Here is a 17,246-nt window from a genome sequence, read left to right as displayed (position 1 = left end):
AATCTTCCGTCACATGATTCTTCAGAAATCATTCTAATATGCTGATTTGGTGCTCAAGAAACTATTATCATCAGTGTTGAAAACTGTTGTGCTGCTATTTTGTGGAAAATATGATACATTATTTTGTTAAAACATTACATATTTTAGGATTCTTTGAAGAACAGAAAGTTCAAAAGAGCAGCATTTTTAAAAATAAATAAAATAAATCTAAATATGAATGTCTTTATCATTTTAACTCATCCTCGCTGAATGAAAGTAATTTCTTTAAAAAACAACAACTAAAAAACATACTAACCTTTTGTATTTTTACAACTACTACTACTAACAACGAAAAGTCTGAAAATAATTCCAATCAACACAGAAATCAGATCAACTTCAGTGTTTAATAATTACACCCCAAGAAAAAAAAGGACAATAAAAATAAAAAATACACTTTTAACAGGCTAGTCATCACAACCAATGCAATAGAATCTCTTTCCTCTAATGCTGCAAATCAATGTGCTAATACAATTTTCATCCCACTTTTCCCCTCTCATCCTCGTGTCGTATCACCCCTCTCCCTCGCTCCAGGTGCTGGGGAGGGAACCTAAACGTGGGGGTTTTGCTACAAACCTGAGTCTTAATTACTGAGTTCATGAATTAGACAAAGCCACCCGAGGCTTGATTGAGGATGCCTCTGGTTTTGAATTGCTTTAAAGTACAAAAATAAAGAGTGTGACCCCGCACGCCTATTCTAAAGCGGACAGCTCGAAGGCCCCGCTCCCAGCTCCTATTGCCAAAGAGTTTCGGGGCTGTTAGTGTGGAGTGCTAGTGTGATTCACATGGACACCTCAGTTAGGTGAAGCTTTTACAGAACTAAACAACGCCTCATAATGACACGCACAGGCCATTGTATTGGGTAAGCCTACACTTTTGTATTCGTACAGTGGGGTGTTCTGAAGGTGGGCTCAAATCAAACCACAAAATTGAGTCAATGATCTTGATCCAAATTCAGTCCAAATCACATTATGATTCTGATGACAATACGCCTCTCTGAAAGAGATTGGCTGGCTGTGCAAGACCATTAAATGCCTCAAATGTGTCTAAATTCAAAGTGTAAAATATGCAGTTATGCATTCGTCTGCATAGTTTTACTAAAAAAGTAGGTGCTGAATGCTATACTTACTATGAAAGCATGTTATGTAGCGTTTCCTTTGCATATGCTCTGTGCTATGTTATGCTTCACCAGCGCCACCAAATCATGTGCTATAGCGGATAGATATGTCTATATATTAATATGTCCCTTGTTCTCCGCTTTCCCTTTAATATTAGTTTTATTTGTTGAGTACACTGTCCTCATTATAGACTATTCCTTCCGGTCGGTGTCGAGCGGTATTTCAAATAAATGGAGTAGAAGGGTGTAAAGGAAAAAAGAGGGAGCAAAAGAGGTATCGAGAGGGTTGGGAGTGATTGGTTGGTGCATTGGTACACTAAGCAATCGTAACAGGGCGCATTGCACCCATTGCTATGGATTTCAAATCTGCACACATGGAAGTTGTCTAAATTTATTCATGATAAAGAATAAGCTCAGCTTTATTAAGGAGTTTTCATCTGTGATAGAATGTAAAATGGTGCTGTGCTTTCTGGGATTGACGCCATCAACAAGTATTGATATAGACAAGAAGAAAAAGCCTACGGCTAATGTAACGCTTCCATGTAGTGTGGCGTGTTTTTTCTCAGTAGAATGTTGACAAAATGCTTGGAATGAACAGCCAAATAAAGCTGAGCTGTAACAATGTTGTCAGAAAGCAAAAAAAAGCATCTCGTCATTGAATATAACCAATAAATCAGAGATTGTTGCAAACCGATTTGAAAACATGCTTTATAATGGACAGAAACTGAGCCGTCTAAGACTGTGTGGCCCATATTGAGTCTCTGACTGAGGTTTCAGGGGGGAAACAAGCACACGCTCAATCTCAAGTGTCTTTATAAGCCTCAGACAGGAAGAGGATGTGACATGGGTACGCAAACCACAAATCTGAGGGTAGGGAAAAGGCAGAGCAGGAGGAGAAAGGAGGAAAGAGACGAGAGGGAGGACAATGAGAAAAAGAGAAAGACAGACACACACAGAGTGGCTCAGGAGTATGGCTGTGGTACCCCAAAACCTGGCCTATAAAGCGGTCTACCTGTGGGTGATTGGGTCGATGGCCCATGGGGGCCTGTGGGGTAGCTGTACCCTCCGTACGGGTATGGAGCGTGGTACGGGGTGGGGGTGGGCGTGGGGCCAAACTGCCCAAACGGTGGGGCAGGAAATTGGGTTTGGGTGGGGTATGGGCAACTTGAAGGATTAAATGCAGGCCTGGGAGCGGAGTAGCCTGTCGATGGAGGGAAGCCAGCACCCTGGCTGGGGTAGGGCTGAAACGCTGTGCTAGGGTTAGTGGAGGTCGCTGTGGAGGCTGAGGGGGGAGCAACGGGGTAGGGGGAGTAGGGGAGAGCAGAACTGGAGGCATTGGAGTGTGCATTGATTTTGGAGCTCTGCTGCTGCTGCTGAGGCTGCTGTTGTTGCCACGGCGATGATGATCCAGCATCCTGATTGGCACAGGGTTGTGATGTCATCGCAGCATCGGCTAACCCTTTGCTTTTTTGGCAGAGAATTTCTTGCAGCTTTTCAATGCGCACTCGTCTTGTGTGAGCAAGAGAGCGGAGGGAAAGGAAGCGTTCGAGGAAGGAGTCCAGTGATATAGAACCTTCCAGAAACTCGTCTGCTAGAACCTGAAAGAAAGAGATAGCATTTGTATAAGATTATGTAATGTTTAAAAGGTCAGTAGTTCATAAAACTTTTTTTGTTTTGGAAACACAAAGACTTTATATTTTTGAAAGAAATTGTAACCATATATATATATATATATATATATATATATATATATATATATATATATATATATATATATATATATATATATATATATACACACACACACACACATACATACATACATACATACATATGTATGACATATGACACAGGTATTACAAGGAGAGGGTGAAATATGAGGACATTGGCCATGTCCCCAATTTTTAATAATGCTTATAAATTATACAGGATGAGGTTTTTTTTAGAAAGTAAAAATACAGAATTTTTACTGTGATGGGTAGGTTTAGGCGCAGGGGCAGTGTAGGGGGATAGAAAATACGGTTTGTACAGTATAAAAACCATTGCACCTATGGAATGTCCCCATATATCACAAAAACAAACGTGTGTGTGTGTGTGTGTGTAAAAATATACTGTATTATTAAAATCTCTGTTCAAAGAATCATTTTAAAGGGTTAGATCACCCAAAAATGAAAATTCTGTCATTAATTACTTACCCTCATGTCGTTCAAAACCTGTAAGACCTCTGTTCATCTTCTGAACACAAATGAAGATATTTTTGTTGAAATCTGATGAACGCCACTATGAACGAAGTCTTACGGGTGTCGAACGACATGAGGGTGAGTAATTAATGACAGAATTTTCATTTTTGGACTAACCCTTTATGGATTACATAAATCAAGATTTTCTTCATAAATTCATTATATGTTTTTCATTAAGACTGTTCCTTACTGTTTTAAGTTGACATAAAAACATAGATTGGTCTGATTTGAAACCAAGAAGTATGACTGATTGCCCACTGACTAACTGCTAGTTGGTCATACTAGTTCTTAAGACAATGACATGACATTACATTTAATTTTACAAAAAGAATAAAACATTATTTTGGATTATAATAAATTTGATTCTAATTCATTTTAGCTATATTGCTATTTTGGTTATATTTTGATTCAATTCAATTCTACACTGGTAAACTGAAGAATGCTTTTTATTTTATTTTTATATAAAAAAATTCCCAGTGTCTTCAAACCTTTAAATGGTCGTGTATATTAAAATCCACTATATGAGTACATAATTTTAAATATACTAGAAAAATTTTTTTTAAAGTCATTACATTCAATTCAACATTATAAACTTACAGAGTTTTTTCCCTTCATTGGTTTCACAGCCATGTTTTGCTAACCCAGACAATATCACCAGCAGTGAAAATGCAAGCATCAAAATGAAAAAAGAAAATAAAAATTGACAATAAAAGATGTGACCCCACCTCTGATTCTGCCTCTTTGTTGGCGCCCTCTATCTGCAGACGAGACAACAGCCCCTCCGGAGACACCTGCCCCATGATACTGTCTACAAAGTGGGATGGAGAGAAAGAGAGAAAGAGAAGTGAGAGAGAAATGATACATAAATAGGTTGGCTTGTAGCAGGGAAAGAAACTGAAAAATTAGAACGGCTATGCAAACAAATCATTTGGCTAGATACAGTGTGCATTCATGTTAAACCAAAGAAGAAAAAAACAGTAATGAATGGACAGAGAAAGAAATGAGAATGAGACTACAGAGAAGAAAGAGGTCAGACACATAGCTAGTGTGTGATGTAATGTCACAGATGCAAAAAAGGGGGGGAGGAGAATGAGTGCTTGAACAAAACAAGCTCATAGAACAGCACTATATGACACGCATATGCACATATACACGATTTTCTGGCTGAACAACATGCACTATTTACAAATGCAGTTAGAATTCCTGCTGTGTCTGTTCCAAGGTTCAAGGTTGCAGGGTGCCTGAAAGTACAGTGAAAACTGCCACTGCTCTTGAACTGTAGTCTGAACAAAAGTCGAAAGAACACCGTCATTTTAATTTCACTTAATCATTGAGCTAAAAGCAGTGCTAACAATGGAGTCTTTCAAACAGTTAATTTGGATGAACTCAATTTTTCACACTGCTTAAGCTTTCCCTTTTACAAAACATTAGTTTCCATCAGGGTTTAAAAACAGGGAACAAAAAATGAATCTGTTCACTCGGAGCAGAATAAGGATTTTAACATTAATGTTCATCCATTCCTTCTGTAACATTATAGTTCCGAAAATGGTTTGATTAGAATAAATACCAGTGAGTTACTGTTATATAACTAAGTATAACTATATAACTGTTCTTTGAATAAGTACTGCGTTTTCATTTTTCAAAAAACAATGTTTGTAAAGGATGATGTTTAATGTATTTGAGGAGCTGAGAAGAGTGTCAGTCTAGTATTTGACCTCTAATCAAAGCCAATACAGCCTGTGCGGCCAAAGGCATTAAACGACAGGAAAAACTATCCATTCATATAGCTAAAATAAACTTTGCAACCTGTAAGTTGATGAAAACGTAATGCTGAATTTACTGCCTCAGATACAAATCTCAGATTTTCACTGGTGAAAAGCCTTGTAAACTCAATTTGAGCTTGATTTTGGGGAAGTGTTAATAATAAAATAAAAATAATAATAATAAGCGCCTATAATAATATAACAACACACAAGTCCCAAAATACAAATTTTTCCTGAACAGTAGCCGTTCTACACTAACATGCAGTTTTTTGCTGGTTTCAAAATTCACACCACGCTAAATATTACCGGGTTGCGGTTATTTTCTTAATACTTTAATGGTTGGTGATATATCCTCGTAAAAACTCCTGAGATCCAATAAGCTGATTCCGCCGACTTACCTATGATGGCTTGACAGCGGAGCGTGGTTTCACTCACGTTGGATGTGTCAACGTCACATTTTCATAGGCCGTACTATTTGAATTCATGATTGGTTGACTGCCAAATTAAAATATTAAATAGAACGATAAAATAACATTATTAAGCGGTTAACTGTAATTTTAAATAAGTGTTTCTGTTCAGAATGATTGAACTTAATTTCGTTTTCATTTATGTTCCTGTTAAAATTTTGTTTGTTTGCGGTTTTTGTTTTGGTTCCTTGAACTGGTTTGGAGCACTGGTTTCCCTATATAACACTGAAAAACTTTTTAAAAACTTAAGACTTTCAGATATACTTTTTTTAGTTACAGCTGAACAGAAACTAAAAAACAGAAGAAAAGAAAAAAAGACTGAAAATTAAAATATAAACTATAATAATGTTACTGTATAAAAATAAATCTGAAAAGGTTGGTTGGTCTGGTAATTTTATATTTAAATTTAAAAAAAATACGAAAAAGCTATGCAGATTAAGTTTTTGATTAAGTTTTAATTAGAAAAATACAAAAACCTTGCTAACACACGTCATTTCTTCTCAGTGCAAAACCACTTCTCTTTCTTTGTTTCAGAAAACCTGCTCTGAAAAATAATCAACCCACCCACCCCCATTTGACATAACTTTACCCTGTATTCACTTGTGCATTCTCTTTGAAACCCTTACTTTCAAAATCCGAATCAGTCCCTCTTTACTCTTACCTCTCAGGACACAGTGCTGTTTGTATTTGTCCCTCACTTCCTCCAGTTCAGTGTATTTCTCCACCAGTCTCTCTCTCTCTTTTTCAAGACGGGGCTTCATGTCCAGGTTTTGCTCGGCCAGACTGCGGTTGGCAGCCAGAGCCATCTCCCGCTCCAGCTGAATGTTCTGAATCTGAAAGAGAAGAAAGACAGTGATACATTACAAAATCTACAATGCTGCACGCATTATGACGTCCACAAGGACAATCTATCCCCAGACGAACTCTCAAGACTGTGACTCTCAAGACTGTGATGATGAGATTACTGAATTCAATGTAATGTTTAATGCTGCCTTCACATGCTATCTGAAATTTCCTACTTTCCCATTGAAGTTGTGATTACAAGCTTCATTCAAGTTGCATTCAAGTGCTTTGTTGTCTGAAAGAACAGGAATAATGGAGGTTATTCCAGGTTTATTCTTGCCTTTTTATTGGTGAAATCTTATTAAAGCCTAAATTATGTTTAGTGTCCCGTTCGTTGACAACCATAAACATTTGCCACACTAGAATTTTAGAATTTTGGTCAATTAGGCCCGGTCCCAAATGGCACCCTAAAAACTCGTGGCCTTCCTACAAGTCCACACTTTCATGATGTAAGTCTTTTGCGGAGCTCTAAAGCCCGCAAAGTGCATATGAAAGTGTTCCATTTGGGACAGGGCCATACAGGCTATTTTTGCTGTGTATAAAACATACAATATGCTTCTGATGATTTATATATGTAAATATGCACTACTTTAAGGACAAAGCGATGAAGCCGTTGTGGACAAAACGAATAAAGAATAGCAGTCGACAAGTTAATAACACCACAGTAGGTCTACTACACTACTGTATGTTACAAAAAATGGTGCTGTTCAAATAAAAGTTATGACATTCCAAGTAGGACTTTTTAGTATTTTGGTGCTGCTTTTATAAAGCATCACAAAAAAGGTGTAGAATTTTTCACTCAGAAATTGCTGGTAAATTTGTAAACCGTTTCAAAGAAACAGTGAGTAACACACTGAATCAAGCATAACAATTATCTACTTAAGCCCTATTCGGACGGGATTAGATTAACATGGGGACGTCGGGGACGTAAAGTCATTTTACCTCAGGACGTCTGTAATATTAATGGTCAATTCGCACGGGATTAAGACATCTCAGTAAAACTAGCAGATGTGGGAGGAGTAACTCGCTTTACACACCACGGTAACCTCCGTGTCGTCATGTGCGTATGACGTTGCTGTTATCACGTGAGCAAACACACATGAGCACCAGTCTGAACTCCATCTACAATATAATGTTTGTTTTAATAAACCGTTAGATCCAGTCTAACGATTCTGATTGGATTGTGTTGGTAATAGACACTTTCCTAGAGCTAAAATAAGAGTTGTGCCTCTAATAAGTGCTTTTGATCTTCTTTTTGTTTTAAATGATATGCTGAAAATACTGGAGGTTTGCCACAGAGTTGTCCCTCCATCTACAACGCAACCGGATGCTTCAAGCACCTCAAAGTTCGCAAAATGCGTTTTTTTTTTTTAACTTTTTTAAACTTTTAACACATTTTTAAACTTTTAAAAAGGAAATGATGGAATTTTACCTCCCAATTTTACAGCGGGTCTATTCGAGCAGGATTAGTATTACCCCAGGTCATTTTTCCGGACCTTTTTACAGAAGGTAAAAGTCTTGGTAATCTTTACTGACATTGTCCGTAATGACTACCGAGATGGCACATTCGGACGGGACTAAAATCACAGAGAACCTCTGGTAATAATTACTTTACCCCCACGTCCCCATGTTAATCTAATCCAGTCCGAATAGGGCTTTAGTCATACTGCTTTTAGGAAATGCAGCAATGATCATTTCATTTTATAGCTAAGGGTCAAAAACATGAATCCAATGTTTTCTTAAACCCTATTCGGACGGGATTAGATTAACATGGGGACGTGGGGGTAAAATAATTTTACCTCAGGACGTCTGTAATATTAATGGGCAATTCACACGGGATAAGACATCTCAGTAAAACTAGCAGAAGTGGGAGGAGTAACTCGCTTTACACACCACGGTAACCTCCGTGTCGTCATGTGTGTATGACGTTACTGTTATCACATGAGCGCTAGTCTGAACTCTGTCTCCAATATGTGTTTTAATAAACAGTTTAATAAACAGTCTAACGATTCTGATTGGATTGTGTTGGTAATAGACACTTTCCTGGAGCTAAAATAAGTGTTGCGCTTCTAATAAGTGCTTTTGATCTTCTTTTTTGCTTTAAATGATATGCGGAAAACACTGGTCGTTTGCCACAGATTTGTCCCACCAGCTACAACGCAGCCAAATGCTTCAAGCGCCTCCAAGCTCGCAAAATGCACTTTTTTTAACTTTTAAACAGGAATTGACGGAATTTTACATTACATTTTTAAAGCCGGCCTATTCGAACGAGATTAGTATTACCCGAGGTCATTTTTCCAGACCTTTTTCCAGAGGATAAAAGTCTCTGTAATCTTTACTGGCATTGTCCGTAATGATTACCGAGATGGCACATTCGGATGGGACTAAAACCACGAGAACCTCTGGTAATAATTACTTTACCCCCACGTCCCCATGTTAATCTAATCCAGTCCGAATAGGGCTTTAGACTGTTCAAAGTCTCTGTACTTAATTGTATATCTTGATCAAATCATTTTAGAAGATGAATTACAGGTCATCAAAATAACGATGAGAACGACAGCATACCTCACATTTATTATGGAAGTACAAACCAATCATTCACACACAAAAAATCTCCTCCACCAAAACTAAAAACTAGTCAATGCATAATAGTGTTTAAAAGCAGGTTTGATGTTAAAGATGCAAGGCCTTTTAATCGATCAACATTAGACACACTAACATTAATCGAAAAACTTTAGATTTGAGCGGTATTGCAGACAAGGAAGAAGTTTAGTAGATAAGACTTGTCTGTTGGACTACTTATTCCAAAAAAACTTGGAATATGGTGCATGCATGAGTCTAAAGTACTTCTGCTAAGACACCATTCACTTTCATTTCATGGATGAGAGGAGCATGAACATCCATACTAACATCTCCTTTGGTATTCCACAGTGGAAGGAAATACGTTTTTCATATTCCAGGTTTGGAATAACATGAAGGTGAGTAAATAATGACAGAACTATCTACAAAGATTGATCATCATCATCATCATCTTACCTCATCAGACTCCAGTGCCATAGACTCCACCCGCTCCGAGTTGTCCAGCAAACTCTGCAACTCGGACTGGCTGAGATCTTGAAGCTTCTCCATTGATTTGCTAGGACAGCTGAGGATCAACAACAATGTTTACTACTATTTGTTAATATTTGACTTATTACATACAGCTCACGTATTCATAAGGCCAGCATGCCATTGACATCTCACATTGTGTGTCATTGCTTAAAGTAAGTTATACAGGTTTGGAACAGGAGTAGCCTAAATACTGGCAGAATTGACATTTTTGGGTAAAATATTACTTTAAGTTGAATGAATACTTGGTAAGTGTAATTGCTTGGATATCAAATCACTACTAGAAGACTGAAAGGTCATCTGGACAACCAGACAGTGCATGTAAACAGTGGACTAACGTTAAAGGATTGCAAAGAATTATGCTATTGAAACTAATATTAACTGTAACTGCTTGTTATATTTTAAAGAATACCCCAATACTTACAAGGTACAAGCAAATCAAAGTGCTCTCCGCAGGGGACTCATGGAAAAACATCAAACTTAATTGGAAGCGAGTGACGTCAAGATGTAGACGGAAGCGCTGAGTCTGACAACTACCTCGCGAGCTTCTTCAGAGTTAAAACCCGCTTTTAGCGAGAAACACGTACGAGACCGTATCGAGACCAGTGTTTCGCGCGTTATTTAGCGCGGTAGAGTAAAATTTTGTAACGTTACGAGAAATGATTCCCGGAGAATCTCCCCGCGGTTAGCTGGATGGCTAGCTTACTTAAAAGAGAGCAGTTGTGCAATGCAGGTTGCTATTCAATACAAAACGGCGTCGGACGAAATAATAACTCAGAAAGACATAATAATATGTGCCCGGTAAAATCGCATCGATGTCATTTAGATCAAACAAGTACAAATAAAGGTTAATCAACGGTGTATATTCCTATTCTTAAGGGAAAGTTTCACTTCTCGTTGACATATATCGCGGCCATCTTTGGATGAGACCATTGTTGATTTTGTCTAGGGAAGTGAGATGTTTAAATTACCCTAAAAGCACAATTTACCTTTATTGTCTGTAAAATCACATATAGTTTAAGAGTACTACTTAAATAAATATATAAAGGTTTTATAATGCAGATAATTGACATTATTATATTTTCCTGGAAATACCATTATGCTCCCCTATTTTGACATTACATGGTGTGGTCCAACATCCATCGGCTCTGAGCTGGTTGAAAGGGAAACCCCGATGTGACGGGAATGTTCCATATATGACATGGCAGTAGGGTTGGTCCTAATATATCGCCACACAGACAACATTTTTTAAAATAAAAGTTTAATATTGCAGCAAGATTTTGGGTTTGAATAACTGTGTTTTAACTTGTGTTTTGCATATTTACATAATAAACACTTAACCAAAATAATGTTAGTGCTTGTACAGGCACTTACAAGCTTTTACAGGCACTGTAAAACTGCATATTTGATTACAGTTTTTATGAATTTATGACTTTTCAGGCTTTCATTACCAAAGACATATTTTTTTGCTTAAAGTTTTAAGGAAGAAATTTACCATTCTGGGTTAAATACAGTAGCAAGCTACGGTCTCCAGTTTAAAAAAAACTTCCAAATCTATATTTTTGACAATATATTGTAAATTCACATTTTAAAGAAAAATAACACAAAGACAATAGCAGTGATAATGTTTTAGAGCGGTCTACTAATTAAAACTGCTCTTACATAAAATGAACAAAGAGAAGTGTATTGTGTATGAACATGTGATCTCAGTGTATTCTCAGTCCTTTAAATGCAGAAAATGTTTGGAAACAATGAAGGACCAAAGCTGCAATATCATAAATCAACAGCAGCTTCGGAATTGCTTCGGAAAAAAGCTGTCAAAACAAAAAGAGAAGAATTAATGACTTGATGGTAAAAATTTGAAGTTTATGTTTAGCAAAATATAACAGTATTTGATAATATGCAATTTTTGGCCTAAATACATTCTCCATTATTGTTGAATAAAATAAAATGTCACATGCATTATTCTGTTTTTAATGTACTGATATATATATATATATATATATATATATATATATATATATATATATATATATATATATATATATATATATATATATATACACACACACACAAGTATAGGGGTCTTTTTTGTATAACTGACTAATGGCAGGATCAATCAATAACTCACTTATATAACTTATTGCACTTACTTGAAAATCTTTTATTGGACATTTTAAATAGGAAAAAACATCTTCTTCTTGTATGCAAGGAGGGGGGTCTGGAGTGGTACTTGCAACATAACCATACAGAACAAGACCAATTAGTGTCCCCATCAGGCCAGCAATGCCAGAGATTAGACAGATCTTTAGCTTATAGGGAGAAAACAACATAATTGTTTATTACTGTATATGTAGAAATAACCCACATTCAAAAAGGCTCTAATGTAGTTAATTTACCAATGCTCTCCTAGGAGTTCTTTCAGATGCCATTCCAAAGGATCCAGCAATCACAGACTAATTGGAAAAACATGAAACATAAAAATTAAAAGGTTGGATTGAAGATTAAAACAACTGTCATAACTAGTTATAATATAACAAATACAATAATATAATACTTAAAACATAGCGACTACAGTATCTAAGTTATTAAATAATCATACCACAGAACCAATACAGAGGGGGAACAAAAAAATATTTTCCACATTGAGGGTGGCGCTGTAAATTGGTACAGTCAGGAAGAGCTGGAACAAACCTAGTAATATTACCATAACCTAGAGAGGGGAAATCACATGGTGAGATTTTTTTTTTTTTTTAATAAAAAAATGTTCAACAACAAAACATCTCAAAGAAAACTGTTAGGGTGGGTAAGATCCCAAGCACACATCCACTTACTGCCACCACTTCAGGGTCATGAAACTTGAACAGACGATGACATTTGGGAGGATCCGGGTCAGCAGACTGCATTTGAGTGCTTGACATCTTCAACAGCCCGCTAAAAGTCAACCAATACTGAAAAATAGGAACATTTCAAAGTTCAGTTCAACTATTATAATGGCTCCCCTGCAGTCTGAGATGATAGTGAGAGAGTCAGTATGAAACATGATCTGATCCCCCTGGACTAAAAGAACTTTGCGGGAATACAGATGCTGTTGGAGAAAAACATCTTTGGGGGAAGAGGAAGTGGGCGGATATAATATAGAAAATGTGGCTGGAGAGAAGAACAGCACAGCTGGATACAGTTCTGATTACTCAACAGCACTGCGGAGGAAGAGGGTTAGAAAAAAAAAACTTTAGTACACTACGTTCATTTCATTGAGAGGGCTGGACTCCCAGGTGTCCAAAACAGCTCCTTCCTTTTTATTCATTTGTTTGTTTATTTATTTATTTGTAGCCTACAGCATAAAGTCACAAACAGGCATGATAACCATTGCAAACCACTGCTGCACTTCAAGTGCCCTTTTTTAGTTTCAGACATCACCATAATATAGTATGCTTGTATATGTTATTAATAACTATGTCTAATCAAATGTAATTTCCATAGAAATAATGTAGGACCTCCTCACCTCGAATGTAGTTTCTGCGAGTCCCAGAAAGCTCGTGGCAGAAAGGAACAGAGCTGTTTAAAGTGATCGAAAACACTAAAAGCCCCTGTGTGGAGAAGGGGGCTGGACAGACCCCCTTTTTTTGCGATGCGTGCCTTAGCTAACAAACGCAAGGGAGGGTCAAATTCTTTGTATTCAAGAAAGAAAAAGTCCAGATGTATTATTTGGAATTGCGCACTCGCTCGATAACAGGAGAAGAAAACGGTCCAGCCAGCACACTAAACAGAATTTTTACGTCAGCCTATCTCAGGCTTTCAAGTGGAATTTCAGTTTGTCTCAGTTTGTTCTAGGCTACTTAACACATTTGTCGCATTTGTTATCCCTTTTACAAATTAACCTACTTGAAAACGAAGGATGACTTTGACATTGTCGACGGACCTGTCAGTGACCACTGGTCCAACTCAGGTAGAGGAAAAGCTTGAAGACAAACGACAATCTCAGCTGAACAGCATCAAGAAGGGTGAGCCCAAAATATTCGGGGTGAGTGAACGTCGTAGCCTAAGCCTTCATTAATCTTAAAGGGATCCGATTGCGCAAATATTCTCACAGGGCGTGTTCTGGCAATTTATTTTCCGTGAAAGAAAGAAAGAAAAAAACCCCCCGCTAATGTTAGGACCAGCTGTCGCTTCAAAAAATACCTAACTAGCTTCAGCATAGGCCTATGTGTTTTTTTCAGCAGGGAGAAGAAATACCAATATGCTAACAGCAAATAAATAATGTGTTCAAATGTCCACTTATTTCCAATGTATCTTCTTGATTCTCTTTACACCTGTATAAAATATAATCTTAAATAATATATTTGTTGTCCTCCAAATCTCTTAGTGTTCATGATTCAGGGAACAGTGCACAAACGTAACTCTTTAAAGTAGAATTCTAAACTTTGAACTAGTAGATTCTATATTTCCAGTATGTCCCAGGAGTCCTCTGTCCATTTTTACCACTGTAAATCACTTTGTCTATCGGCTAATTAAATAGACCATTCAAGTATTTATTTTTTATGTTTAACAATATTTTTAAAGAAAATATATATATATTTTAAACTACAAATAGTCCAGGTAGCATATTAATAATAAAACTTCTGATTGGATATGGTATTCCAGTGTTAAAGCTGCAGTCCATAACCAAAATTAAATCCAATACATTTGTTGAGGCCTAAGTACATGACCAACCAGTGTTCAAAACAATCTCTTTACCTTAGCCCCCTTCACAAGGGTAAGCTTGTAATAATGTGTTATAAATTGAGTGGTACTGGTTTCCACGGGAAATTCGAGCATGTCGTTGTTTGTCTCTGCGTCATTACGTCACATCTGTATGCATAAAGAAAAGGAGTCCGGCTAGTATGCTATGGCATGTGAGGATGCTGCAGGTGGTGAATCAGCCTTTTCTCACAGCAGCTAGAATATTTAAACGTACCATTTTAATAGTTGATTGTAATCCCGAAATGTCAAAACTACAATCATCACTGACAACTTGAGATTAGCCCATAGTCAAAAGCAAAAGATTTGACTGCACGGAAATTAAATTGTGTACACTAAATACACATAGTCAAGCAATGCTGATGTTGTTACCATCAACAATTTGAGAATAGTGTTTATTAATAATAATAATAACAATAATAAGTTTCATAGTTTGATGCAATATAAAGTGTTAGACATGTTACTTACTGAAAACTCTTATTTTGGTCGTGATCCAAGGTGTCGAATCTGTGATTACAAGTACAATATCCACACCAGTACAGTGACTGACAGCCACACATACTGAGGAGCCAAGACTGTAATTACAGAGTTTAAACAGAGATGGCAACAAAGAGGCAAAACTTACAGACTGTAGCATTAATGGAAAAAAATATTGCATTAGTACATTTTTCAAAGCACTAAGGCACTGGAGACAATTCTGTATTAAATGTATTGCATGACCTATTTGGCATGACAACTCCCTATTGCATAAATGTGAAAAATGTACTATAAGAACGTTTTTGCTTAAAACACTTCAATTACAACTTAAGTTAATAGCAGCTAAAATTGCACGTCAACTGAATTATATTAGAAAAACCTGTTATATTTTACTTTGAGATGCATATATTTCCTACTGACAAATTTATCTTGTCTCTTAGGTCTCTCAGATAGTAATAGGATTGCTGATCATCTCCTATTCGATACCTCTGCTCTCTGCTGAGAACACGATGATACTTAACTTTGGAGTGCCATGGTGGAGTGGCCTTATGGTAATGTAACATTAATACGCCTAGGGTGTAATGGATATATAATGGATTAAGCCATTCAGGTGATGACAAAGTATTCAGATAAATGTACAGTACTGTATATCCAGCAACCATGGACCTATCACTGAACTAATCTTTGTGTTCCCTTTTTTTCAAACAGTTTGTCATTTCAGGCACAGCTGCAATAGCATTGGAAAAAAATGCCACCGTGAAGACAGTGAGTTTGAATTTACAACAGGATAGACTAACAAGCAATGTTAGAGCATAATCTATACAGTTTGTGTATTATAATGTAATTCATTCATGGCCAAAAAATCTTATATAAAAGCTCCACAACAGCAGGCACATTCTGTGTAAAAGTTAATGTCTGCAAAATCCAATTCAATTACAGGTATGCATTTAAAAAGATAAAATGCTCTTCTCTTTAGGTATCTGTTTGCTTGGCAGTCTCTGTTGTGGCAGTAATCATCTCAACTATTGGACTTATACTATACTATGTTGACATTGCTTTCAATCCAGCAACCATATGCCACAATGAAGCAATCTATTGTGACACTCAGCATTATGCAACTGTATGTATCTCATAGAGATGAAAGTTATTTAATATTAAGTGTTTAAAGACAATTAAACATTTGTATATTGTAGTAAGGACTCTTTCTTTAAAACAGAGTTTCAGCATTAGAGTGAAGCTATCCATCTCAATGGTCAATATTGTCCAGACAGCACTGTCCTCTGCATTCACAGCTATACTGTATAATCAGAGGAGGAACTTTATGGGATATGCGGTAAGAGTTTTGGTTTTGTATTGTCTATAATTCATAAATGGATTTGTGATTTCATTGATGATTTACCGAAGAAAAACAAAGCTTGATCTTGATCAGATTTGTTGTCAAATGATTTGTTTTCACTGTGTTGGCAAAGTGAGCGTGAAAACTTGTATTCCTTTCTGCACTTAAATTCAGAATTAGATTAGGGAAAAAGTTTAATATGGAAACAATAAACTTCTCTCAAACACTATGAAATGTTTTCTATTTTTTAAACATTTAGGATCGAATTCAAAGTGTTTTAAAGGTGGTTTGCTATTGACCATAATTATTCTCTCTCTCTCTCTCTCTCTCTCTCTCTCTCTCTCTCTCTCTCTCTCTCTCTCTCTCTCTCTCTCTCTCTCTCTCTCTCTCTCTCTCTCTCTCTCTCTCTCTCTCTCTCTCTCTCTCTCTCTCTCTCTCTCTCTCTCAGGCCGTGAGTGAACGACATTCTGCTTAGGATGCTGATCATCCCATGAATGACATTTTTGGATTTAAACAGAGGTCCTTAAACTAGCCTATATCCACTTTATATACAGATGTGGTTTATAACCAATGTAATGCTTACTGTATGTGCAAAAATTTAGTTGTTTGTGTTGTTGTATGAACTGAAAATGAATTGTATATTTTTTTGTCTAATATTAAAATAAACAAAAATGTTTTTTTATGGAAGTTACATTTCAAGTTTACTGGTGATCTTTTGTGGGGTTTATTTTATAATTAAAACCACAACATAGAATGATGGTCTGATCATTTCAGCTTCTCCCCCGTGAGCAGCTAAGACATTTTCAAGAAACGGCTAAAGATGTGTTTTTTTTTCATCAACAGTTAAACTATTAGTCTAACTCTTAACACTTACTATTCTTTTTATTTATTTTAAATTTTGCTTCTTGTTTCCTGTAGGCTGTGCTAGACTAGCCTTGTTGTCGGCCTTTTGTTGGTGTGATTGCTTCTGTTGTTTTCATTTAAGTCGCTTCGGATAAAAGTGTATGCTAAATGATTAAATAAGTCTTTGCTAACTTGTTAGAAAACAAGACAGTTTGTGATCAGTGTTATTCATCAGTCACATAACTTATCAGGATAATTAGCTTATGATGATAAGGA

At 36.6% G+C, this 17,246-nt stretch overlaps 3 protein-coding genes across 6 annotated transcripts; 1 reads left to right on the top strand and 2 right to left on the bottom strand.

Moving 5' to 3' along the window:
- Positions 1–364: 364 nt before the first annotated feature.
- Positions 365–10,509, bottom strand: vps37c (VPS37C subunit of ESCRT-I). Of its 2 annotated transcripts, none has more exons than XM_067441224.1 (5): positions 9,999–10,509; positions 9,503–9,634; positions 6,285–6,456; positions 4,119–4,201; positions 365–2,751 (listed from the first exon to the last, which is right to left on the bottom strand). In XM_067441224.1, the coding sequence occupies exons 2-5, from the start codon at positions 9,593–9,595 to the stop codon at positions 2,116–2,118; spliced, it is 984 nt and encodes a 327-aa protein (XP_067297325.1). In that variant the 5' UTR covers positions 9,596–9,634; positions 9,999–10,509; the 3' UTR covers positions 365–2,115. The 2 variants fall into 2 exon arrangements, with proteins under 2 accessions (XP_067297325.1, XP_067297324.1); XM_067441223.1 differs by having other exon boundaries at positions 9,503–9,611; positions 9,999–10,507.
- Positions 10,510–10,641: 132 nt separating this feature from the next.
- Positions 10,642–13,591, bottom strand: si:dkey-9i23.16 (uncharacterized protein LOC571915 homolog). Of its 2 annotated transcripts, none has more exons than XM_067441245.1 (6): positions 13,460–13,591; positions 12,409–12,525; positions 12,177–12,287; positions 11,974–12,030; positions 11,728–11,886; positions 10,642–11,388 (listed from the first exon to the last, which is right to left on the bottom strand). In XM_067441245.1, the coding sequence occupies exons 2-6, from the start codon at positions 12,493–12,495 to the stop codon at positions 11,281–11,283; spliced, it is 522 nt and encodes a 173-aa protein (XP_067297346.1). In that variant the 5' UTR covers positions 12,496–12,525; positions 13,460–13,591; the 3' UTR covers positions 10,642–11,280. The 2 variants fall into 2 exon arrangements, with proteins under 2 accessions (XP_067297346.1, XP_067297345.1); XM_067441244.1 differs by lacking the exon at positions 13,460–13,591 and adding an exon at positions 13,080–13,216 and having other exon boundaries at positions 10,651–11,388.
- tmem176 (transmembrane protein 176) lies at positions 13,467–16,818 on the top strand. 2 transcript variants are annotated; one of them, XM_067441240.1, is made up of 6 exons: positions 13,467–13,598; positions 15,232–15,342; positions 15,500–15,556; positions 15,768–15,911; positions 16,084–16,124; positions 16,576–16,818. In XM_067441240.1, exons 1-6 carry the CDS (start codon positions 13,473–13,475, stop codon positions 16,580–16,582), a joined length of 486 nt encoding a protein of 161 aa, XP_067297341.1. In that variant the 5' UTR covers positions 13,467–13,472; the 3' UTR covers positions 16,583–16,818. The 2 variants fall into 2 exon arrangements, with proteins under 2 accessions (XP_067297341.1, XP_067297339.1); XM_067441238.1 differs by having other exon boundaries at positions 16,008–16,124.
- The last annotated feature ends 428 nt before the right edge of the window (positions 16,819–17,246 follow it).

This window comes from Pseudorasbora parva, chromosome 4 (assembly GCF_024679245.1).
Source record: "Pseudorasbora parva isolate DD20220531a chromosome 4, ASM2467924v1, whole genome shotgun sequence".
Lineage (NCBI taxonomy): Eukaryota > Metazoa > Chordata > Actinopteri > Cypriniformes > Gobionidae > Pseudorasbora > Pseudorasbora parva.
The sequence above is the reverse complement of the archived record's forward strand: the minus strand, read 5'-3'. Positions and strand labels throughout refer to the sequence as shown.